The sequence below is a fragment of the Schistocerca gregaria genome, chromosome 6 (genome assembly GCF_023897955.1).
Source record: "Schistocerca gregaria isolate iqSchGreg1 chromosome 6, iqSchGreg1.2, whole genome shotgun sequence".
Taxonomy (NCBI): domain Eukaryota; kingdom Metazoa; phylum Arthropoda; class Insecta; order Orthoptera; family Acrididae; genus Schistocerca; species Schistocerca gregaria.
The window spans coordinates 431,649,435-431,676,503 of NC_064925.1; the positions used below are offsets into that span (position 1 = coordinate 431,649,435).

Here is a 27,069-nt window from a genome sequence, read left to right on the forward strand (position 1 = left end):
TAGGATAGAAAATTTAAAAAGGGCAATGGATAGATTAAAGTTAGATATAGTGGCAATTAGTGAAGTTTGGTGGCAGGAGGAACAAGACTTCTGGTCAGGTGAATACAGGGTTATAAATACAAACTCAAATAGGGGTAATGCATTAGTAGGTTTAATAATGAATAAAAAACTAGGAGTGCGGGTAAGCCACTACCAACAGCATAGTGAATGCATTATTATGGCCAAGATAGCCATGAAGCCCACGTGAATGTGGATTAGGGCTGCGAAATGAAAGAGGAAGCCGCCTGGTAGAATTTTGCACAGAGCATAACTTAATCATAGATAACACTTTGTCCAAGAATCATGAAAGAAGGTTGTATGCATGGAAGAACCCTGGAGATACTAGAAGGTTTCAGATAGATTATATAATGGTAAGACAGAGATTTAGGAACCAGGTTTTAAATTGTAAGACATTTCCAGGGGCAGATGTGGACTCTGACCACAATCTATTGGTTATGAACTGTAGATTAAAACTGAAGAAACTGCAAAAAGGTGGGAATTTAAGGAGATAGGACCTGGATAAACTGAAATAACCAGAGGTTTGAGGGAGAGCATATGGGAACAATTGACAGGGATGGGGGAAGGAAATACCATAGAAGAAGAGTAGGTAGCTTTGAGGGATGAAATAGTGAAGGAAGCAAAGGATCAAGTAGGTAAAAAGATGAGGGCTAGTAGAAATCCTTGGGTAACAGAAGAGATACTGAATTTAATTGATGAAAGGAGAAAATACAAAAATGCAGTAAATGAAACAGGCAAAAAGAATACAAACGTCTCTAAATGAGATCGACAGGAAGTGCAAAATGGCTAAGCAGGGATGGCTAGAGGACAAATGTAAGGATGTAGAGGCTTATCTCCCTAGGGGTAAGATAGATACTGCCTACAGGAAAATTAAAGAGACCTTTGGAGAAAAGAGAACCACTTGCATGAATATCAAGAGCTCAGATGGAAACCCAGTTCTAAGCAAAGAAGGGAAAGCAGAAAGGTGGAAGGAGTATATAGAGGGTCTATACAAGGGTGGTGTACTTGAGGACAATATTATGGAAATGGAAGAGGATGTAGATGAAGATGAAATGGGAGATACAATATTGCGTGAAGAGTTTGACAGAGCACTGAAAGACCTAAGTCGAAACAAGGTGCCAGGAGTAGACAACATTCCATTAGAACTACTGACAGCCTTGGGAGAGACAGTCCTGACAAAACTCTACCATCTGGTGAGCAAGATGTATGAGACAGGCGAAATACTCTCAGACTTCAAGAAGAATATAATAATTCCAATCCCAAAGAAAGCAGGTGTTGACAGATGTGAAAATTACCGAACTATCAGTTTAATAAGTCACAGCTGCAAAATACTAACACGAATTCTTTACAGACGAATGGAAAAACTAGTAGAAGCCGACCTCGGGGAAGATCAGTTTGGATTCCGTGGAAATACTGGAACACGTGAGGCAATACTGACCTTACGACTTATCTTAGAGGAAAGATTAAGGAAAGGCAAACCTACGTTCCTAGCATTTGTAGACTTAGAGAAAGCTTTTGAGAATGTTGACTGGAATACTCTCTTTCAAATTCTGAAGGTGGCAGGGGTAAAATACAGGGAGTGAAAGGCTATTTACAATTTGTACAGAAACCAGGTGGCAGTTATAAGAGTCGAGGGACATGAAACGGAAGCAGTGGTTGGGAAGGGAGTGAGACAGGGATGTAGCTTCTCCCTGATGTCCCTGATGTTATTCAATCTGTATCCTGAGCAAGCAGTAAAGGAAACAAAAGAAAAATTCAGAATAGGCATTAAAATCCATGGAGAAGAAATAAAAACTTTGAGGTTCGCCAATGACATTGTAATTCTGTCAGAGACAGCAAAGGATTTGGAAGAGCAGTTGAATGGAATGGACAGTGTCTTGAAAGGAGGATATAAGACGAACATCAACAAAAGCAAAATGAGGATAATGGAATGTAGTCGAATTAAGTCGGGTGATGCTGGGGGAATTAGATTAGGAAATGAGACACTTAAAGTAGTAAAGGAGTTTTGCTATTTGGGGGGCAAAATAACTGATGATGGTCGAAGTAGAGAGGATATAAAATGTAACTGGCAATGGCAAGGAAAGCGTTTCTGAAGAAGAGAAATTTGTTAACATCTAGTATTGATTTAAGTGTCAGGAAGTTGTTTCTGAAAGTATTTGTATGGAGGTAGCCATTTATGGAAGTGAAACATGGACAATAAATAGTTTAGACAAGAAGAAAATAGAAGCTTTCAAAATGTGGTGCTAGAGAAGAATGCTGAAGATAGATGGATAGATCACACAACTAATGAGGAGGTATTGAATAGAATTGGGGAGAAGAGGAGTTTCTGGCACAACTTGACTAGAAGAAGGGATCGGATGGTAGGGCATGTTCTGAGCCATCAAGGGATCACCAATTTAGTACTGGAGGGCAGCATGGAGGGTAAAACTCATAGAGGGAGACCAAGAGATGAATACACTAAGCAGATTCAGAAGGATGTAGGGTGCAGTAGGTACTGGGAAATGAAGAAGCTTGCACAGGATAGAGTAGCATCGAGAGCTGCATCAAACCAATCTTAGGACTGAAGACCACAACAACAACAAACAACAAATCATAGATCTGTATGGCAGTGCCATGTCCATGGAAAGAGTTGACAAGACAAATAATGTTAAGAAAGGTGAGATTCTTGATCTGATGGTAGCAGATTACCGGTCACCAACATTTTGAGTATGACATATTTCCGTGTTAAAAATGCAGTAACAATTTTTCTCATTTGAGTTTCAAAATAAATATGTAGTGGAATGGCAAGAATGTTGTAGGGAAGATTGTGTCACTGTGTGTTTAAAGGGAAATAAAAAGTTTGATGGAAAATTTGTCATCACAGTTATGGATGAATCTCGGTTTCAGAAAAGAAAATGTGGGACAGGAAGTAAAGTACAAGGGCAGTGAGTACTTGAAACCACAGAAAGATGCATATGTAATTTTCTTTTTCCCTCTTATTAAATTATTCATATTAACAAAAGAAGTCAAAAGATGGACTACTAAATATTACAAAGGAGAATATCTCACCACGAATGGCTATGAAATCCAATTTAGTTTGACAAATGCCCTTCTGATGAAGGATTCCAGCACTTCTCTGTGAACTAAAAGTATAATCTTCATTTCAATGATCCATCTAATGGAGCACGTACTACAGCACTGAGGGAACAGAGCTTGCTATTAACAGATCTTCAGAGGGTAAGGCTGTGTCCAGACTTGTTCAGCTCTTCTTTATGTGAATATAGAGGGTGTTCTTCTTAAGAGGCATCAGGTACATTTTCTCTGGTGTTTCAGCAGAATTTGTATAGTGTCACATGTGTATATGAACAGAGTTGTGGTAAGCTTATTTTTATTTGTATTTTGTGTTGAGAGTGGGTGTTAGTTTGGGGGTGAGTGGTTCGTGGTGGGTGGATTGTGTTTAGGAAGGTTGAAATATATCTTTTTGCAGATTATGTACAAACATATGTCACAAAGTGGTGGAATTAGCACTACTGCCAGTAAATATGTGAACTAGTAAAGGCAAACCTACGTTTCTAGCATTTGTAGACTTAGAGAAAGCTTTTGACAATGTTGACTGGAATACCCTTTTTCAAATTCTAAAGGTGGCAGGGGTAAAATACAGGGAGCGAAAAAATTTGTACAGAAACCAGATGGCAGTCATAAGTGTCGAGGGGCATGAAAGGGAAGCAGTGGTTGGGAAAGGAGTGAGACAGGGTTGTAGCCTCTCCCCGATGTCATTCAATCTGTATATTGCGCAAGCAATAAAGGTAACAAAAGAAAAATTTGGAGTTGGTATTAAAATTCGTGGAGACGAAGTAAAAACTTTGAGGTTCGCCGATGACATTGTAATTCTGTCAGAGACGGCAAAGGACTTGGAAGAGCAGTTGAACGGAATGGACAGTGTCTTGAAAGGAGGATATAAGATGAACATCAACAAAAGCAAAACGAGGATAATGGAATGTAGTCAAATTAAATCGGGTGATGCTGAGGGAATTAGATTAGGAAATGAGACACTTAAAGTAGTAAAGGAGTTTTGCTATTTAGGAAGTAAAATAACTGATGATGGTCGAAGTAGAGAGGATATAAAATGTAGACTGGCAATGGCAAGGAAAGCGTTTCTGAAGAAGAGAAATTTGTTAACATCGAATATAGATTTATGTATCAGGAAGTCGTTTCTGAAAGTATTTGTTTGGAGTGTAGCCATGTATGGAAGTGAAATATGGACGATAACTAGTTTGGACAAGAAGAGAATAGAAGCTTTCGAAATGTGGTGCTACAGAAGAATACTGAAGATAAGGTGGATAGATCACGTAACTAATGAGGAGGTATTGAATAGGATTGGGGAGAAGAGAAGTTTGTGGCACAACTTGACTAGAAAAAGGGACCGGTTGGTAGGACATGTTTTGAGGCATCAAGGGATCACAAATTTAGCATTGGAGGGCAGCGTGGAGGGTAAAAATCGTAGAGGGAGATCGAGAGATGAGTACACTAAGCAGATTCAGAAGGATGTAGGTTGCAGTAGGTACTGGGAGATGAAGCAGCTTGCACAGGATAGAGTAGCATGGAGAGTTGCATCAAACCAGTCTCAGGACTGAAGACGACAACAACAATGGAAGAAAAGTGGCTGGAGTGACAGATGGATGTGTAGTGTTGCTTGAAGTCTAGGCTAGGTTGGAATGTTACAGTTTGGTTGGGAATTGGCAATGCTAATGAATGTGAATGGAAGAAAAATAACTGTGCTGACAGATAGATCAGTAGTTTAGTCTGAGGCCTAGGTTAGATTGGAATGTGTGAGTTTGGTCATTCACTTGCAGCAATCAGTATTAAAATAATCATTTAAAACAATTGCCGAATGTTTTCAGAATGTTCCAGTTTCCTTAGTGTTGGTTAGGCTGGAACCTATGGTACAGTGTAAATTTTATGAAACATTCCATTTTATATTTCAGCATTCTGCACAACTATGTTTCTTTATGTTGCCCCATAATTTTATTTATTCGTGATGATGTTTACCAAATGCTATTTTCTCATTGGTTCTATCATCTTGTCTAAACAGTCAGCAACACTCTTGTCAATTACTTTCCCGTATTTTGTGTATTTCTTTTAAAATATAATTTTTAGCACATCACAAGGAAATTTTTCTGATTTATATCAGTGGATGTACTTCCCACCTACATTTCAGTATCCTACATATGATTCTAACATAAGACAACCTCTCTTAATTGGCTAAGGATCTATTCTTAAATTTTATATGACGTTTTTGTTTGTTTGTTTGTTTCATTAGTTCAGAATATTTTGGTGCAATGGCAGGTTTTAGTTGGTAAGTACATTTTTAATTTTTTGTTTGTGTTTAGAAGTATGACATATACATTTATTTGGGGTAGCAGCTTGTAATTTATTTCTTTATTTAAATTAATGTTAATGAAACTACATACAAATTTTTGGGTTGCTTTCACTGGTTCAGTAGTAATGATATTTATTATAAGTAAACATATAATTGTTAGGTATTATGGAGTTTGTTCTAGTTTTATTGGTCAAATGTTTTTTTTCAGAACCATTTATTGTAGTGTATTATGGTTTCTTGGTATCATAGACTTTGTTCTAACTATGTAAGTCAAGTGAAATTTTTGATATAGATTTTGGCAGTGAGTTCTAGTTTCTCAGGATTGTGGACTTCATTCCAACTGTAAAGGTAAAGTGAACTATTTGATACCAGTTTTTACAGCAATTTTTGGGTTATTATCATTGAGGACCTTGTTCCAGCTATAGAGGTCACTCGAAGTTTTCAATGCCAGAATTTGCAGTGAGGTTTTGTTTTTCATTTAATGACTGTTTTGATACCAGTTTTTGCAGAATTACTCATGGCTGAAAAGGTTAACTAAATGTAAATTTACCGAATTGTGTGACTTTTTCATTGCTTTTATATGTTTTTGACTATTTTTAGTTTGTTTGGGTGTATGTGTTAGGGTAGGAATGTCATTTGTTTTGTTTATCTCGCTCAAAAATTCTCTGATTGCTGTGGGTATCCTGTTAGTTTCATGTGCTTCTTCAAACTACTTGATCATTTTTTTAAATTTTTTTTGTTTTGTTAGCTGTATTTAATCTGTGATATTATAGTTTCTGTATCAGATAGAGATAATATGGCTATGTCTGTCATTGTGATGACATCATGGATCAAAGCTGATGGCTGGAATCAGGTGTTCCAATAATTTCATTCTATTAGTATTGATTTCTTCTATGTGATGTAACACAAAACATACATCTTTAACACAGCCTATCTTTCATCTCCCGTTCACCATTTATTCTCTATCAAATTTGTATTTGTGTTTATGCTATTTTCTATTCCCCACCATATTTCCACGATTTCTGAAACATGTTTTAGTACACACAAATATTCCACTTCACAACATATTTATTTAAAAAATCGGATAAGTGGAATACATCATAGCTCTACTTGTACATCCACATGTACATTTCTCAAAAAATATGGTTTATTGTTGATTTTTTGCTTGTGAACTGAATTTGCTATTGATCTGAATCATTTGCTGCTTCTTTAATCATATCAGTTTCTTCCATAGGAAATACTTACTGAATGTGTGGGCACCACTATTTGTAATGGCATGTATCAAAATTTGTCTTGTCTCTGATAAATGAATTGGTCATCTACTTTTAATGAGGAAAGATGCCAGCTAAACTTTATGGCAGGTATTGAATGGAATGTTCATTTTTTTCACCTCTGTATCTGACTTTATCATAATGAAACGTGGAATCAGCTTTAGAGTTGCTGAGCCATTTTAAACTTCGGAAAAATCCATCTAAAGTGCTTAAAATAATTAAAAGTGAAATGTAAATTTAGGAATTATACATTACATGATATAGAAATGTCTGATTATTATTGAGGTACATATTACATACATTGTACATCAACTGTCAATTTGTTTTTTTGAGCGGAGGGGAATGAGAGCAGGGGTGGAAGTAGGGGCTGCTACATAGTTCATCCTCCAATTAAGTAATTAAGTTAGGCACACAAAACTGAGAATGCAACTTTGCCTGCAATGGAATGTACATTGAAAATATCCTTTTCAAATGACTGAAAAGCTGTACCAGATCAATATTTGAACTGTAATCATTGCATGCTGTGGATAAGAAAGCAGCAGTAAAAATCTACCTAAGTCTATGAATTGTAAATTTATAAATAGGGTGTGAAAATTCACTTTATTTGCATGATTCCCACTGTATGCAGAAACAGCGCTTGAAGAGCAATGTCACATGGCCAAATTTTCATCAAATTCTTTCATGCCACAGAGAACAGTAAGTGACATACAATCTGTAAATACTACAAAATGGTTCAAATGGCTCTGAGCACTATGGGACTCAACTGCTGTGGTCATTAGTCCCCTAGAACTTAGAACTACTTAAACCTAAGGACATCACACACATCCATGCCCGAGGCAGGATTCGAACCTGCGACCGTAGCAGTCGCACAGTTCCGGACTGCGCGCCTAGAACCGCGAGACCACCGCGGCCAGCTGTAAATACTACATCTGCAAGTAAATTCTAAGGTCATACATCCAAAAATGTAAGAACAATATAATATAATTGATTAGATAAAAAAATCACTCACCAAGTGGTGGCAGGAGAACACACACATAAAAGGAGGTTATACTTATGCAAGCTTCGGAGCCAGTGGCTCCTCCTTCCAGCAGAAGGCTTGAAGGGGAAGGAAGAGGGGTGAAGGAGGAGGACTGTATAATGTAATGAGTTTCTTGATAATCACATGTAAATATAATTATACTTACTTTTTATTTCTATTGTTTCAACTACAGCTGAGGTTTTAACTGGTATTTTTAGAGGTTTTATATCAAAAGCTGTCATGTCATCCTCACCACCCCCTTCATCATCATATATAATGATATTTTCACGAATATCCTCCTTAGTTGTGGCCGATTTGCATTTTGTACTTTTTTTATATTTGCATACTATAAGGAGTGTTGCTAGAACTGAAAAAGAGTGGTGGTTATGTTTCATTACTACTGTATCAGTCCACTCAAAATCAATACCCCATTTCAAGCCAAACATTCAAAAGTCAAACATTCAATGCAGTTTTTATTTTTGAAACAATAATTCATTTCTATGAAAATATATTATTGTGAATTAGCTTACCAAGAATAATAGTGATGGCTGCAACAACTGCTACCAGTGCAGCTAAACTAAGTTTCATAGATTCATTTTTAACTATTTGCTCACATTGATGACCCCAGAAACCTTTTGGGCACATGCACTGATAATGAATATATGGATACTGATTGACACATGTTCCACCATTCTGACATGGTTTCCCAAGGCATTCATTATTTTCAGTGCAGATTTTTTGGTCAGCATCGAACTGTCTATTAGGGCCACAACTGAAAATGAATGTTTGTACACATTTATTCCCTATATAATTTTAGTCCATCTTGTGAAATAACAAATAAAATGTTTAATAGTTACATACTGAAAATAGAATAAAATGCCAGTACAGGAGAGTAATGCAGTGTAATGTCTTACAAACAGTACAATTGTCACATACAGAGTTTTAACTGTGATTCACTGACTACAGTGAATGAGAAAGGAGATACTCATTTGCTTCCCTGGGAAAGAAATCAAATACCTTCTTTGATTACCACCCCTTATAATGCCGTTTATCAGTATCAAGTTAACAGCTTATCATCAGTGATTGCCTAAGATAGTTTATAATAGGCTACATTCTCCTTGTTACACGTTTCTCTAACTTGTATACTCTGAAAGGTTTATGGAAGACAATCTGTAAATGAATAGTTGTGTTTCTCAGCTGTCATTTAGCCTACACTTTACCTTCCAAAATTTCAACAGTTTCAAAAAACAAAGGAAAATACCCCAAGAAAATAATCTTAGCATTGATTCCTAGGGCAGTGAAGTGTCTCAATTGACTACATGCAAGTTTTGATTACCAAGTTCTTAAATAACAACAAAACAATCAATTATTGATAAAATTATGTAATTATGAATATAATAGAGGGAAACATTCCACGTGGGAAAAATATGTCTAAAAACAAAGTTGATGTGACTTACCAAACAAATGCGCTGGCAGGTCGATAGATACACAAACAAACACAAACATACACACAAAATTCAAGCTTTCGCAACCAATGGTTGCTTCTTCAGCAAAGAGGGAAGGAGAGGGAAAGACGAAAGGATGTGGGTTTTAAGGGAGAGGGTAAGGAGTCATTCCAGTCCCGGGAGTAGAAAGACTTACCTTAAGGGGAAAAAGGACAGGTATTCACTCGCACACACACACATATCCATCCGCACATACACAGACACAAGCAGACATCAGCACATGGATGTGTGTGTGTGTGTGTGTGTGTGTGTGTGTGTGCGAGTGTATACCTTTCCCCTTAAGGTAAGTCTTTCCGCTCCCGGGATTGGAATGACTCCTTACCCTCTCCCTTGAAACCCACATACTTTCGTCTTTCCCTCTCCTTCCCTCTTTCCTGAAGAAGCAACCATTGGTTGCGAAAGCTTGAATTTTGTGTGTATGTTTGCGTTTGTTTGTGTATCTATCAACCTGCCAGTGCTTTTGTTTGGTAACTCACATCAACTTTGTTTTTAGATATAAATTATGTAATTGGATAGATAAAAACTCTACTCACCAAGCAGTGGCAGAACACACACATAAAAGAACGTTGTGATTAGCAAGCTTTCAGAGCCAGTGGATTCTTCTTCTGGAAGAAGTGTTGAAGGGGAAGGAAGAAGGGTGGAGAAGAATGACTGGAGAGGTCTAGGAAAAGGGAAATATTTTGGGAAAGTCACCCAGAACTGCAGGTAAGGGGAGTCTTACTGTATGGGATGAGAAGGAAAAACCAATTGTTGGGGACTGCATTGGACGAGATTTGAAAACCTGAGAGCTTACAGGTGGGAGACAATCTCTGTCTTGTATATTACCCTGTCTTACACCTTTAACCTCTCAGGTTTTCAAATCTTGTATGATCAGTATTTCCTTCTCATTCCATATGGTAAGTGTCCCCTGACCTGTGGTTCTGGTGGACTTTCCCAAAATCTATCCCTTTCCCTAGACCTCTCCAGTCCTTCTCCTTCACCCTTCTTCCTTCCCCTTCAGCACTCTTGCCTGAGGAAGAAGCCACTGGCTCCAAAAGCTTGCCAATCACAACAGTTTTTTTATGTGTGTGCTCTGCCGCAACTTGGTGGGTAGATTTTTTTATTTATCCAATTAAATAAATTTCTTAAATAAGTGCAAAATCAGCATGTTTTCTTATTTGAATAGTATGAGAATAGGCAGCTTCCTCAAAGGAAACTGGGCTATAAGTTGCCTACAGATTGCTTTCCTTTTGCCTGAACATTGTCTCCAATTTATCTGTTTATAGATGATTGTTATTTTTCCTGATATCCATGGGAAGTCTGAGGGTCTCAGTTTTCTGCATGAGTTGATTTCCTCTTACTCAAATTGCACTTTCCCTCAGAGTTGTGACATTTTTCATGATTCTGGAGTTGTGACATTTTTCTTGAATCTGCAATTTCTCACTTTAATGACAATCTACACACATTTTCTTTCATTGTTCTTGCTAATATCCATCAATAAATTCATTTTCTATTTGTATCTCCCTCCCCCCATGAACCAGGGTCCTTGCCATTGGTGGGGAGGCGTGTGTGCCTTAGTGATACTGGTAGCCATAGCATAGGTGCAACCACAGTGGAGGGGTATCTATTGAGAGACCAGAAAAATGTACAGCTCTTGAAGAGGTGCAGCAGCATTTTCAGTGGTTGTAGGGGCAACAGTCTTGATGATTGACTGATCTGGCCTTGTAACATCAACCAAAGCAGCTTTGTTTTGCTTGTGCTGTGAATGGCTGAAAGAAAGGGGAAGCTGCAGCCATAAATTTTCCTGAGGACATGCAGCTCTACTGTATGGTCAAATGATTATGGCTTTCTGTTGGGTAAAATATTCTGAAGGTAAAATAGTCCCCAATTGGACCTCAGAGCAGGATCTATTGAGAGGGATGTCATCATCAGGAGAAATAAAACTGGTGTCTATGGTTAATGTGTGGATGTTAGATCCCTAATCAGGTGCGTAGGTTAGAAAATTTAAAAAGGGAAATGGATAGGTTACAGTTAGATATCAAGCAAATTAGTGAAGTTCAGTGGCAGGTTAACATGACTCCTGGTCAGGTGAATACAGGGTTATAAATACAAAATCAAATAGCAGTAATGCAGGTGTAAGTTTAATAATGAATACGAAAATGGGAATGCAGGTAAACTACTATAAACAGCATAGTGAACTCATTGTAGCCGAGGCATACATGAAGCCCACACCTGCCACAATAGTACAAGTTTATAGGCCAACTAGCTCTGTAGATGATGAAGAGGTTGAGGAAATATATGATGAAAGAAAGGAAATTATTCATATAGTTAAGGGAGATGAAACTTTAATAGTGATGGGTGACTGGAATTTGATAGTAGGAAAAGAAGGATAAGTAAAACTTATAGGTGACTGTGGACTGGGAGGAAGGAATGAAAGAGGAAGCTGCATGGTAGAATTTTACACAGAGCAAGATTTTATCATCGATAATATCTGGGTTAAGAACCATGAAAGAAGGTTGTACATGTGAAAAAGGTCTAGAGACACTGTAAGGTTTCAGACTGATCATGTAATGGTAAGACAGAGATATAGTAACCAGATTTTAAATTGTAAGACATTTCCAGGTATGAACTGTAGATTAAAACTCAAGAAACTGCAAAGAGGTAGGGAATTAAGAATGGGACCTGGATATGGTGAAAGTACCAAAGGTTGCTGAGAGTTTCAAAGCGATAATTAGTCCATGATTTACAAGACTAGGAGAAAGGGATACAAGAAGATGAATGGGTAGCTTTGAGAGATGAAATAGTGAAGGAAGCAGAGGAGCAAATAGGGAAATAGAAAAGGCCAAGTATAAATCCCTGGACAACACTGGAGATACTGAATTTAGCTGATGAAAGGAGAAAACATAAAAATGCAGTAAATGAAGCTGGCAAAAGGGACTACAAATGTCTAAAAAATAAGACTGACAGGAAGTGCACAATGGTTCAGCAGATATGGCTAGAGGACAAATATAAGTATTTAGAAGTATATATCACTAGGGAAAAGATAGATCTTGCTTAATGTAAAAGTAAATAGGCCTTTGGAGAAAAGAGAAGCAGCTGTATGAACATTAATAGCTCAGATTGAAAACCATTCCTTAGCAAAGAAGGAAAAGCTGAGATGGAAGGAGTATATAGAGCATCAAAGAAGGGAGATGAAATTGCAGGCAGTATTATTGCAACAGAAGGGAATGTAGCTGAGATAGGAAACATGATGCTGTGAGAAGAATTCGATAGAGCAAGTCGAAACAAGGCCTCTGGGAGTAGATGACATACTTTTAGAACTACTGATAACCTTGGGAGAACCCATCGTGACAAAACTTTTCCATCTGATGTGCAAGATGTATGCAAAATAACGTCAGACTACAAGAAGAATGTCAAGAAAGCAGGTGCTGATAGGTGTGAATATTGCTAAACTATCAGTTTCATAAATCATGGTTGCAAAATACTAACACAAATTCTGTACAGAAGAATGGAAAAAGTGGTAGAAGGCAATCTTGGGGAAGATCAGTTTGAATTCCAGAGAAATGTATGGACAAGTGAAGCAATAATGACCCTACATCTTCTCTTAGAACGTAGGTTAAGGGAAGGTTAACCTGCATTTAGAGCATTTGCAGACTTACAGAAAGCTTTCGATAATGCTGACTGCAACATTCTTTTTGAAATTCTGGAGATAGCAGAGGTAAAACACAGGGAGTGAGGGGTTATTTACAACTTGTACAGTAACCGAAGAGTTGAGTGGCATGAAAGGGAAGCAATGGTTGAGAATGGAGTGAGACGGCTTTGTAGCTTGTCCCAGATGTTATTCAATCTGTACACTGAACAAATAGTAAAGGAAACAAAAGAAAAATTTGGAGTAGGAATTAAAGTTTAGGGAGTAGAAATAAAAGCTTTGAGATTTGCTGATGATATTGCAATTCTGTGAGAGACAGCAAAGGACTTGGAAGAGCATTTGTACCAAAAGCAAAACAAAGATAATGAAATGTATATAAAAAAGAAAAAACAACCAAGTGATGCAGTGGGAATTAGATTAGGAAAGGGGACACTTAAAGTAAAAAAGAGTTTTGTTATTTGGGCAGCAAAGTAACTAATGATGACCAAAATAGAGAAGATACAAAATGTAGACTAGCAAGAAAAGCGTTTCTGAAGAAGATAAATTTGTTAACATCAAAAATAGATTTAAGTGTCAGGAAGTTTTTTCTGAACATATCTGTGTGGAGTGTAGCCACGTATGGAAGTGAAATGTGGACAATAAACAGTTTAGATAAGAAGAGAATAGAAGCTTTTGGAATAAGGTGCTACAGTAGAATGCTGAAGATTGGATGGGAAGAAAGGAAATTTGTGGCACAGTCTGACTAGAAGAAGGGATAGGTTGACAGGGCACATTTTGCAACATCAAGGAATTGCCAGTTTAGTGCTGGAGGGAAGTGGGGGGGGGGGGGGGGGGGTGTAGAGGGAGACCAAGAGATGAATACAGCAAGTAGATTCAGAATGATGTAGGCTGCACTGGCTATTCAGAGATGAAGAAGCTTGCACAGAATAGAGTAGCATTGAGAGCTGTATCAAACCAGTCTTTGGACACAGGACCTACAGCAGTTGTATTTATTATGTATAATCTCCCATATGACCTAATTTCTCAAAGAAGATGCAGGCCAGCCAAATATAAACAATGAAAAATGTTAGATAAATCATACTCCATAGATTTCATGTAAGTGAATCTCTGGGATGTGGGAAAAAGGAAGATATAGATTTGTAAATTTAATATAATTCAGTGGCTTAAGGCTTGAAATACTATGCCAATTCAAATCTTACTGTAACTGCATGAATTAGTGTCATAAATCCATGTACACTAAGTGACAAAGAAAGTGAAGCACTCAGAAGACTTCAGATGTCAATGTAACTTCATACAAATACACACCATAGGTCGATACAAAATTGATTAGAGTTACAATTCTCTGCAACTGGTGTAATTTCCATCAGAGTGCATTAGCATTATTCATTTTTATTAGATGTTAAATGATCACTGTGAAGTACACAGAGGTGCTGCATACTCGTATAAGATGGGCCTCCATTAGGCAGGTGGTTGAATCATGCAGTACTCAGATGTGACAGTGGTCCTAATGTTGGACTGCATGTTCCAACATGAGGACAGGCATACTTCTTCTCAAGGTTCCGGTTGACTGTGTCTGACCACAAGGTAAGAGTACTGTATTCTCCACTTAGCACATCATAACCCCTTCAAATCTTCACCTGCCATCTCACAACAGGTAGTGGACTTCTTGCAATATTCTGTGTCATCCTGGACCTTTGGTTAGAGACTAGCAGAAGCCAGAGTAGGGATTATTGTTGGATGCATAGGCTACTGCTCACACCACAACATGAGTAGCTCTGTTTGGGATGGTGACATGACCAGGAAGCATGGATTACTGATGAGTGGTGTCTCATTGTGGATAGCAATGAATCACAGCTCTGTGCTATCCCTGGTGACAATCACTGGTGATTATGGCAATGATCTGTGAAGAGGTCCCATTCTTCCAATATTTTGGAGAGACACAGCAGCATTACTCCTTGGGTCATGGTGTGAGAAACCATCAGGTATGACTTCAGGTCATGACTGGTAGTGACTGAGGTAACTCTGACACACAATGGTACATTATGGTCATCTTGCATCCTCATGTTTTACCTCTCATGTGACAGTATTGTTGTACTAGTTTTCATGTCTCTACATGATGTTGAAATACTCCCACAGCCAGCAAGATCCCCCATATCTGTCCCTGATAGAATAGGCAGTAGCAGCTAGGACATCAGTTACACCCTAGGTGCCAGTAACCAAGATATCAAGGACTAGTTACTGCATACATGGGCCAGGTTGCCTCAGTAGAGCATATAACAGCTTTACGACACCCTTCCCAGTCGAATCACTACTTGCATCCAGGCCAGAAGGGGAGCAACACAGACTGATAAGTGGACTCATACTGCCAGGTTCTTTGTAAAATTGACTCAATTTTGTAATCATTCATTTAACATCACATAGTTTCTGAACTCCCAAAGTTTAATTTCACTTCCTTTTCCCCTTCTGGGTTCTTCACTTTTTTTGTCAGGCAGTGTATGTACAGGGTGCAACTAAATTCCTTTTACAGGCTTTGAGTACAGGTTTTTTTATACCAAAACACGATGACAGTGTCCAGTAAACATGGGCTTTAAAATGCATACTCTAAGGGCTATGAGCACTTGCTCATCTTTGTACTATGAAACACATCTCTTCTACCGAAAAACTACTCATAGCTCTTAAGGCCTGCATTTTAAAGTGCATGTTTACTGGACATTTTTTTCTTGTTCTGGTCTATACTACCTCCTCCCAAAATATGGAATGTAAAGAGTTTGCAATACAAGAGATGTGTTTCATGATATCTGAAATCAACATGTACTCATACTCTTAAGGTATGCATTTTAGGGCCTACATTTACTAGATTTTTTTCTTGTTTCGGTGTAAGGAATCTGTTTTCAATATCTGTATAGAGAATTTAGTTACACCCTGTATATCCTCTACTGGAGTAGGATGAGTTGGTCAACATAAATTTCTTTATTTCACTCATAAATTTTGCCATGCTATCCACAGATATTACTGGTGTTTTCTTGGATTCAGTTCAGTAGTAGCTTCACAAACTACTTCTGTTAAATATCTTTCTGTGTCTCACTTTTAGTTTCTTTACTCAGTCTGCAAACAATATTTGGTACCTGCATGATTTGAAGCTTCTCTTTTTCTGTACTGTTGTTACTCTTATGACAGCTCTTGTTTTTGGATATACATTATACCTATTTATTTTCATACATTTCAAGCCAACGCTTGGCATTTTTATTAATATGTTCACTTGTGATATTAGTGAACTGTTGTTATTGATTTGTACTTCATAATATTATTGGGCAGTGACAATATTAGTATTTATTTAAAAACATATAGCCATTTAATAAATACAATGACATACCAAAAGAAAATATGCACTAAAACAGATTCATTAAAAACCAACAAAAATGTTTTCTACTTGAAAGCTTGGTTTAATTTACAAAGCAACTTTTCAACAAATTACCCCCCCCCCCCCCCCCCCCCGCTCTCTCTCTCCTCTCTCTCTCTCTCTCCTCTCTCTCTCTCTCTCTCTCTCTCTCTCTCTGTGCGTACACTTACAAGGATGTGTGTAGTCAATTACACAAATGTTCAGAATGTTGCCATTTGCAATAGCCAGCAGAAAAAGGTGACTATGCTCCAGTTTATTAAAAGACTCTGACTGAAAAGTGGACACCAGTTGCCTCAGTCTACCTTCCTGAGTACCTTTAAAATTTTTTCCAAAAATTTTGGCTTGTGAACATATTTGCACTCTTTTTAACATGCAACTCACCTCTCACTTCCACTTCCAATGACACTCATACCCATCCACTCCCTCATGTCCATTCTCACATACTCATCCAGCCCAGCTAATAGTCATTACCTTTTTATGTCTCTCTAACTGTTACTGTCTCTTGTCTCACAGGCACTGCCTATTTCATTCTGTCCTACTACTACTACTACTACTACTACTGCTATTGTCTCCTCTCACTGTCATTATGTCCCTCTTGCTCTATTGCCTCTTCAAACTATCATTGTCCCTCTCTTCCTTTTTGTCTCTCTAACTGTTACTGTCTCTTGTCTCACAGCCACTGCCAATTTCATTCCGTCCTACTACTACTACTACTATTGTCTCCTCTCACTGTCACTATGTCCCTCTTGCTCTGTTGCCTCTTCAAACTATCATTGTCTCTCTCTGCTTTGTTGTCATTGTCTTGCAATCTGTCTGTCATTATCACTGGCTCCCACCCTCTTCCACTTTATCTTCCTATTTATTCCTCTCTCGCTGAAACCATTTTTTTGCTAGCACTGTTTTGCTCCTATCACCTATGTTCCACTGCCACAGTGTTTGTCTCTTTCTCTCGTATTGCCATTGTCTCTTTCACTCTGCATATACCTCATTCACTGTCTACTGTCTTCCAATATCCCAGAAATCAAAACAATTTTATGCTGTCCACCCATTGCTGAAAATTTGTGCTCAAACTTTAACAATACATTGGTATTAAAATTTACAAGATGAGATAAAAAGACTTTCTCAGTATTAATCCAGAAACATTGAAAAAAATCTAGTATGAAAAACTGGTGCAGAAATGTTACTATTCAGCTGAAAAGTTCACAGACACTGAATATCAGCATGAGAGTATGTTATAGTCCAATATTTTTTAAAAAAATTGAGTGTTGTGTATCAATTCTATATTCAGTACAGTGTATTGCATTAGTGTTTTTTAAGGAAAACTGTAAATAAATTGTTGTGTTTTGATGAGTGAAATTGTATGTTATAAGACAATAAACTTCATTTCAGTTCTTATTATTTTTCCGTCTCTTTCTCACTGCCACTGTGCACTTCTATTTCAGCATAAAAAATATGGAAGTGTTTGCATACCAAATTTTTGGGAAAAATGTTAGAGGTGCTGAGGAAAGTAGAAAGAGGCAGCTGGTACTCTACTTTTCAGTCAGAGTATTTTAATAAACTGGAGCATAGTCACCTTTTTCTGCTGGCTATTGCAAATGGCAACATTCTGAACATTTGTGTAATTGACTACACACATGCTTGTAAGGAGCATATTTGCCTTTTCTGCACTTTGATAGGAGCACCTTCCTGTTAGTTCCCTTCTTTTCCATGCTACAAGAGGCATGTCACTCATGAAAAAAATTTATCAGTCAGTAAAATTTTGTAGTTTACTTATGTGAAATTGGAATAGATACATAAATATGAGATCTGTTCAAAAAATTCCGGAACATTCGCAATTTCACACCAATGGTGTGTTGGAACGAAATTTGGCTTGTATCTTTGCACACACCTGTGTTTAATGTGTAACTGCCAGAAGTTTCATTGTTGTGTGTCTGCTAGTTATTGTTCACTGCTGTATTCAGTAGAATGTTGTGATGCACAGTTTGTGAATTTCAAGATAGGAGAGTTAGAGGAGCAATGTATCTGCATTAAATTTTGTGTGAAAAAATTATGCAGGAAGCCCAAGATGATGGGTGCTTAAGCTGTACTCAGTGTAATAAATGGTTCACATGTTTTAAAAATGTTCAAATGGAAGTTAAGGATGATTCTTGTTCAAGACACCCTTCAATGTCTACCGACGATGCTCAAGTCAGGAATGTCAAAAAAAATTGTGCATGCCAATCAAAGACTGACTGTTTGAGACATTGCAGAAGAATGTAACATTTCAGTTGGATCATGTCATGAAATCCTGACATGGCATCTTGGAATGCATCATGTTGCCACCAAGTTCATCCCACAACTCACGGGACTAAAAAGACCTTTGCCTTGCAATCTGTGAAGAGCTTTCAAATGGTGCAAATGAGAATGAGATGTTCCTGAAGAGAATCATAACTGCTGATGAGAGGTGGGTCTGTGGTTATGATGTTGAGAGCAAGGTTCAATTTTCACAAAGATTCGAGAAAGGTTCTTCAAGACCAAAATAAGCTCATCAGGTCAGGTCAAATGTCAAAGCCATGCTGATAGTCTCTTTGACTTTCAAGGATTAGTTCATCATGAATTCATACCACAGGGGCAAACTGTTAATTGATGGTGCTATTGGGATGTGTTGTGATACGTGCAAGAAAATGTAAGAAGGCAACAGCCTGAACTGTGGCAAGACAATTCACGATTCTTACATCATGATAATGCACCTACACAATTCATCCTGGTTGGTGGATGACTATTGCACAAAAAACGACATCAGTGTGCTGCCTCATCCTCTGTGCTCTCCAGACCTGGCCCCTGTGGATTTTTTTTATTTTCAAAGTTGAAAACCCTGTTGAAAGGATGAAGATGTGCAATGACTGATGAGATAAAAGGAAATTTGCAGACAGCGCTTAGTGCGATCCAGCAAGAGGCATACCAAGACTGCTTCTGGAAGTGTTAACAGCATTGGAAGTGGTGTATCAATTGTGGAAGAGAGTATTTTGAAGGAGACAATGCACAATAAGTAAAAGGTAAGTGCTGAAAAATTTTGGGTACAGAGTTCCAGGTTTTTTGAACAGTCTCTTAACCTCAGATCAGATTTTAGATGCCTAAATTTTTTGCATATGCTTCAGTGTTACAACAACAAGAGGTTGCCAGAACCCTTCTTTACAGCATTCTACATTACATTAGAAACTATGTTTTCACCTCACACTAGATTTTACATGCGTGTTTTACGTGCATATTTTATGTGTGCAACTAGGGTAACTTTGAACCTCTGTATCTCAGATATGGATAAAGATATCAAGAAAATTTGCTAAGGTTTTTGAGATCAAGATCTTAGAAATATATCATAAAAATTTCAGCCATTTGGCATGTATACATGTCCTGGAATCCAGAGCTCGGTTTTGGTACTGAAAAACCACGTTTTTGGGGTGTTTCTCAATAGTGGGTAAGATGTTTGAAAATAGGAAGATAACTCTTCTAGATAAATGCCTAGAGAATATACCATTAAAATTTGAACTATTTGCTATGGTTAGTTATTTAAATACCCATTGCTAACAGTGAAAAAAATTTAAAAAAACTTTTTCCAAGTTTTCTCAGGAACCACCTGTAAACTAAATGGTGCCTCTATAAGCCTTTAAGGTGCATTGTAGACCACATCTAATGCAAAAAGAACTAACTGATTGGTGCCATTTACCTATGCTGGTGGAAGTACGTAATTTTCAAATTTTGACTGTGTATTGTAGGATAGTTACAATAAGGCAATTGTTCTGCTCGGATACATAAATGGTCCCTCAGCCAAGGGCTATCCAAAATACTTCACCCTACCTTTCTATCACCAATAGAAACCAAGCTATGAGCCCCAGAAAAGTTCCGTTTTTTTTGCATGGTGTTTTTGAACATATTGGTAACAGATGCCGTCACATGTGTACTGGTTGACAAAAGGTGTCCTTTTTGTAAAGCAATTGGCACATACCCACTACAATCAGTAATTGTTTTTTTATTTCATTTATTAATTTATCTACTCACAGAGAATATGAACTGTACAGTTGTTTCAACACAAGAATGTATACAAGTAAAAAACAAACAGGTACATACATTAATTGCATTACTGGCAAATATTGACAGTGAAGAAAGACCTTTCTAATAGATATACGGTAGGTTCCATAATTAATGCAACCAAATTCATAAAAAAAAAATCACTGAACTTATTCATACAATGAATGAAAGATTTTCAAAATACACTTTTGGTGGTAGTGTTTCTGAGCCTGGAAGAGCTTCTCTGGGATTTCGTATAGAGCCAGTGTAACATGCATCATATTCCAGTGTTTCCCTTCCATGCCTCATTTTATGTGAGGAAACAAAAAAAAGTGTGGGTGAAGCCAGGACAGGACTGTAAGGAGGATAGAAATGCAGTGCGGTGTGGATTCTGGGCAGAAAATCATTGACAATGAAGACACTGTGGTTCGGTGTGTTTTCGTGATGCAGTTTCCACTCATCCGTGATGTCACTTCAATAGCATGCATCCCTCTTCTTTGGTCTTTTAAGCACTTCAGAACATGGAGTTACATTCACAGTGGTCATGGTATGTACAGATTCATGGTGGACAATGCCTTTGATGTCAAAGAAGAAAATGAGTGTGATTTTGATCCTGGATTTGCTCATAAATGCCTTGCTGCAGAGTGATTGTGGCATGATCCACTTGTAACATTACAAGCAGCTGGTTTAACTGCTGCAAGATGAACTGAATCTGACAGGGTGATGTGAACATTTGTTGGGGCCTCCAGCTGCCAGAGGGGCTGTGGCAGCCGAACTGAGACAAGTAAAGGTAGCCAGCAGGCCATGAGGTCCAGCAGTCATTGGAGTTTTCCCAGGCAAAAGAGGAATGTTTTCTGTTAGCATGGTCACAGGACAAGCGAAGATGGAAGGGTCTGTGACTTGGAATATCATCACTAATATAATATAATTTTAATGAAAATATGTAAAATTCGTTACAAGCATGCTAGAGAAGAACCAATGACAGTTTCAGAACCGTGGCTGTGGGATGAGCTCCTCAAACATAAATCCATGTCTGAAGCATTAATAGTCAAAAAGTCATGAATGTTATTACCATTAATATTTCTAATAAATTGTACCAATTGAACCCCCATGAAAGTCACACTTGTGATAAACCAAATGAAAGAGGATAATGCCTGCAACATAGTGAACAGATTATTTTTCTAATTAAACAAATAAAAATGTTATAAACAAATTAGTTTACTATGTAAATATTGCCATAACTGTGGAGTCCTCCACATAGGAACAAATGATCTTATCAGCATGAGTTTCCATTTTTAATATTCCAACAACTTTCACAGAGTGTATTTAATTATATTATGACTTGTAAAATTGGCCAGGTTAGTGTTTTGACCCAATTGTCAGAAGTAGCAATTTATATACCTGAGATTTGTTTAAAATTGTTGAAATAATACATAAATGCGTTTATTAAGAGGCTGCAAAATGACTGCAAAGATTTATATATATTTTATCTTAAGTATTCATGTGAAATTATTGGCAAAATTATGAACAGTGAAAGTATCTGCATTGAATGGAGGAGTGGTCATGTGTCCAAGACTTTAAATAAGTGTGCAGGGCAGAGCTTGGGGTCTTTCGCCTGTTGTCTTGCATATGGAGTTTTAGTGAGGTATTTTCATCTTGGTTTTGTTTGGAGTTGGTAAAGTTATGGGGTGATGGATACTGTACAGTCATTCAGTCAGTTATTTGTATGTGGCCGCCTTTTACATACATTGCATTTTTTTGTTTTCTGTTTTTTAAGAATAAAAGCAGCTTATATCAAAGTTAAAATTGATCTGTTCTGAGCAATGTTACTATCCCTCAGAATTTCAACCAACACATCCTACCTCAGTAGATCTTCTATAAATTATTCACTAATATCTCACTGCTAGTAAAAGGTTTTGGATTAACATTATTATGTCATGTTGTTGGGCTAAAGAGCAATGATGTATAGCAACCTCCTATTGATGCCACTGAGCCACACTCAAAATTAATGGCTCTACATTGCCCACACTCTGGTGGAATTTACTACTGTTACATAATTGTCTGTATCGAAAGGGATGCATGATGTGAGGAGAAGGAGCAAGAACACTGGGAAAAAAAAATGTCATAATGATGCTGGGATATGCCACTATGAACTCTGCCTTTTAGTCTCTGGGGCATACTAAAAAATCCATCACTCATCGCCAGTGATAACAGAGTTCAAAAAATTTGACTCATTTACATACACTTCTAAAAGTTCTTGGCACTGAAGCACTTGCATATCCTTTTGTTCATCAGTCAACACTTTTGGGACTAGTTTGGCACACACCTTTTTCATGTCCAGATTCTTAGTTACAACACAATAAATAGTTGTTTTTGTCTTGTTTAGAGTTTCTGCTATCAATTGAAGGCTCAACCCTCTGACAGAATTCAACAATCATGCCCATGCATCACATTTTCATCAATTTGGGAGGTTGATGATGTCCACTGTGAGGTCTGTATGGGACTTCCACTTGGCCCTCATTTAACAACTTGTGCCAATGTAAAACTTATGATTTGGACAAGAAATTACTCCCAAATGCGTACTGAATTAATGGAAACATTTCAGTAGTGGGCTTCTTAAATTTAAAGTAAAATTTGATAACTTTTTTCACAGAATATTCCATTGCGCCATGTTACATAATCTGAAAATTGATTCCATGGGAATGCATGTCCTGATTCTAGCAGTTTGGAGGTGACAGAGACCAGGCACGTTTTGAAGCTAACACCCCATTTCACATGGCCTACCAGATTAGATCACACTGTGATGTATTGGCATGTCAGAAAAAAATTGATTGCATTACTTATGGAACTCACCTTGTAACTGTTTAGGGTATCTCTGAAAGTATGTACTTCACTTTTGTCTTTGATTACTGGTAGAAGTTTGTTTTATAATTTAATTCCATTGCACAGCATCCATTTTTGGGTTTTTCTTCTGGTTTACCTACTGAGATGTAATTGGTGGGCCAATATGGTTCCACATTCATGTAGACATCTGTTTGTTGCCTACTGGCCAAAGTCTTTCCTTATATGGATCACTGCTGCAAAATGTACTCATATGGAACAGTCAGATTCTCAAAGATTTAAACTATTCTGTGCGGCCAGCTTGCTTGCTACTTTTTGTTATAATTCGTACAGCTCATGTGTAGTGTTTCGAGAATTTCCACATAAATTCTAGAACCACTCTGCCTTCTACTGTCACAAACATACAATATTTTAAATATAAGTGTGAGAGAGCCTATATACTGCTGCGTGTCACCTGTCTGTGTGTGCAGGTCCGAAGTGTGTAGTGAGCAGATTGTAGACACAGTGGATGAATGGCACTGACAAGTACTTGTCGGTTGTGCCAAGATAGTTGTAACGAAAGAACATGGCAGCCCCAAGGAACTTCTGTGCTATTCGGTGCTGTTTTATAACTTTGACTATTGTAGTGGCGAAAAAAACAGTTGAGTTGAAAAAAGATTTTTAGTAACTTTTAACACAGACATGCTAGAGGCAAGACTTTTTCATGATTTCTGTGGTTGTAGAATCAACTATGTGGTAAATGTATCTTAATTTGTTTCTAATGTGAGATGGCATGGGTGACTTACAAGAAGTCTAATGTATAAATGAGAAATGATAATTTTGTTCTTTATGGAAGTTGAAATACACCAACTTTAAAGCATCCATACCTTTGTACAGATTACTAAATTCTCTACTCTGTGCATCAACCTTGGCACTTAATAAATCTAGATTGGTTGCTTGAGTATTCAAGGTTTCACCCCGGGCATCTAATTTATCATTTAATTGAGAATTTATTGAGCATAATTTAAGACTCTGGGTATCTATTTTTTCACTTTAAGTCACACTTAGTTACTTTCTTAAAGTAGCATTTTGAACTTTGATTAGATGTACTAACTCAGACCTGTCTGGCCCTTCTTTACCAATTTTCATAGCCATGCGTGGTTCTGAAGTTTCTCCAACTTTCTATTCCTGATCCATAATTTTACAAGCTTTAACCATTGTGAGCATCTAAAAATTACCCTACTCTAAAGGGTAAAGTTGAAAATTTGAAATTAGATTTAAAGAAGGAACTAACTAATGCTTTAAGCATTCATTTGAATCAAATGTTTGCTGCATTAAACCAAAAACATACTAATAATTTTCAGAATTTGACAAAAAGATAGAATTGAATATTGAGGAGAAATGTAATAGTGTAGAATTAAAGATTAATGAAAAGTTAGGATTATTGGAGGATGTATGTAATGCTCAGTTTAATGCTGTAAAGCAGGGATGGCATACTTTGAAAGACAGCATTGATAAGCATAGCAAATTATGCCTGTCATTCATTCGCAAATAACAGGTGTAAGTACATGAGTAGACAGTGTAGAAAGAAGTTTCAAAGGGAATATAGCAAGCTCTGATATCATAAATGTAAGTAGTCTGGAGGGGCAACTAGAGGAAATTATAGATTGGAAAGTCACTGAGAGAATAACATCTGGGAATGCATCACCTATGTCTTCTTCCAAATTTACTGATACCAGGAAGAGCATAAACAAATTCTGGAGAGAAGTCAAACTTATCCAGGAACAAGTAGAAAAATACAGTATCTTCACCTAATGTAGTGTTAACTAGGGAAGGGGTGACTGATTTGCAGTAGGGAGACTTTCAAAAGAAGATTAAAGAAAAACATTGGTCTGCCAGTGCACAACAGTTAATATCAGATCCTTGGGACCCGGGCGGAGTCATATATTCCCCAGGGACATTAATGTTCTGAGTTAATGGGCGGAGTGACGACTGTCGGATCCCAAGTTATTTTTGGTGTTTCTTCTATAATAGTTTTCTGGCACTGAATTCCTTGCAAATCTTAAACTGTTCTATCATCTATTTCTAAAATCTTAAGTTATCCTATAATCTTATTACCTGGAAAACTGGATATCACAATAAAATTTTAAAAAATCAATCCAAGAGAATCAAAGAATAAGAGAGAAAGTGATATTGGCATGAAATGAAATGAATAGAGTTTCTTATATGTGTATGAAATATAACATAAAATGAAGAGCTAAATAACTATTTTACAGTAGCATATACATTTTTATATTTTGTGTAGAATATTTGATACATTTTATGAGATGTGATGTAAATGGGAGGATTTTTATCAATTTTGAAAGGGGTGGGTATTGTAAAGCATGATTTACAACAGATAAATCATGACTAACACAAAACACACATCACACCTTTCAGACATCCCTCACAAACAAGTGTGACTGATTCTTCACCATTTGCCATTTCCGTAGGGTTGGTAAGTTTTCGGTCGGGGACCTCAAGGGTGAAGGTGGGAATGTTTGTTCTGTAGGAGATGATTTAACACCAAACCTCCTCCAGCATCTCACTCAAGTACTTGCGAGGTAGGAATACTGTGGAAGGGAAATGGGAAGGGTTTCTTGTCTTTGGGGCTATCTTCTTTCTCTCCTCTGATCTTAGCAACCATTTCTATTTATTTCCTTTCTTACTTCTCATTTGAGGACCTATCTATTTATTCCCTCTTTCCATATTCACATACTTCTATTGCAGAAGTCCTTCCTACTTTTCATAGTTTATAATAACCTACATCTTATCTTTTGATAAGAAGGCCGAAGAATCAGACTACACTAACACACATCCACATACACACAAGAAGACATCTAAACACAAACATTAAAATTACAGAATGAGATTTTCACTCTGCAGCGGAGTGTGTGCTGTTATGAAACTTCCTGGCAGATTAAAACTGTGTGCCCGACCGAGACTCGAACTCGGGACCTTTGCCTTTCGCGGGCGAGTGCTCTACCAACTGAGCTACCGAAGCACGACTCACGTCCGGTACTCACAGCTTTACTTCTGCCAGTATCCGTCTCCTACCTTCCAAACTTTACAGAAGCTCTCCTGCGAAACTTGCAGAACTAGCACTCCTGAAAGAAAGGATATTGCGGAGACATGGCTTAGCCACAGCCTGGGGGATGTTTCCAGAATGAGATTTTCACTCTGCAGCGGAGTGTGCGCTGATATGAAACTTCCTGTCAGATTAAAACTGTGTGCCCGACCGAGACTCGAACTCGGGACCTTTGCCTTTCGCGGGCAAGTGCTCTACCAACTGAGCTACCGAAGCACGACTCACGTCCGGCACTCACAGCTTTACTTCTGCCAGTATCCGTCTCCTACCTTCCAAACTTTACAGAATCTCTCCTGCGAAACTTGCAGAACTAGCACTCCTGAAAGAAAGGAGTGCTAGTTCTGCAAGTTTCGCAGGGGAGATTCTGTAAAGTTTGGAAGGTAGGAGACGGATACTGGCAGAAGTAAAGCTGTGAGTGCCGGACGTGAGTCGTGCTTCGGTAGCTCAGTTGGTAGAGCACTTGCCCGCGAAAGGCAAAGGTCCCGAGTTCGAGTCTCGGTCGGGCACACAGTTTTAATCTGTTAGGAAGTTTCATTAAAATTACAGATTAGAAACCTGTTGCGATGTGCGAACTGCCTGGTGTTGTAGGGGAAAAGGTATGTGTACATAGGGAAACATGCGCGCACTCACAGTTGATAAGTAGATGAGGACCCTAGGGATTAGTCGAAGTATTAAGAGGTATATGCGAAGTGTAGAGTAGATTTGTAACTTTATCAGAAAATATTTAATTATAGTATACATAGAAACATATACTGGGGTAATGAACCATGAGGCCTACTCAGACGAGATTTGGGGGGGGGGGGGGAGGAGGGTGTTTTACCCAGAATTTCCTAAGTATAT

The 27,069-nt window shown here is 37.7% G+C and overlaps 1 protein-coding gene across 1 annotated transcript in view; it reads right to left on the minus strand.

The window, feature by feature from the left end:
- LOC126278901 (neural-cadherin-like) overlaps positions 1 to 27,069 on the minus strand; it is a 794,973-nt gene that overhangs the window by 17,803 nt on the left and 750,101 nt on the right. Inside the window, exons 23-24 of the mRNA XM_049979176.1 lie at positions 8,236 to 8,477; positions 7,872 to 8,072 (exon numbers count right to left, since the gene is read on the minus strand). Of these exons, the coding sequence (XP_049835133.1) occupies positions 7,872 to 8,072; positions 8,236 to 8,477 (443 nt within the window). The remainder of the gene's footprint in view (positions 1 to 7,871; positions 8,073 to 8,235; positions 8,478 to 27,069) is intronic.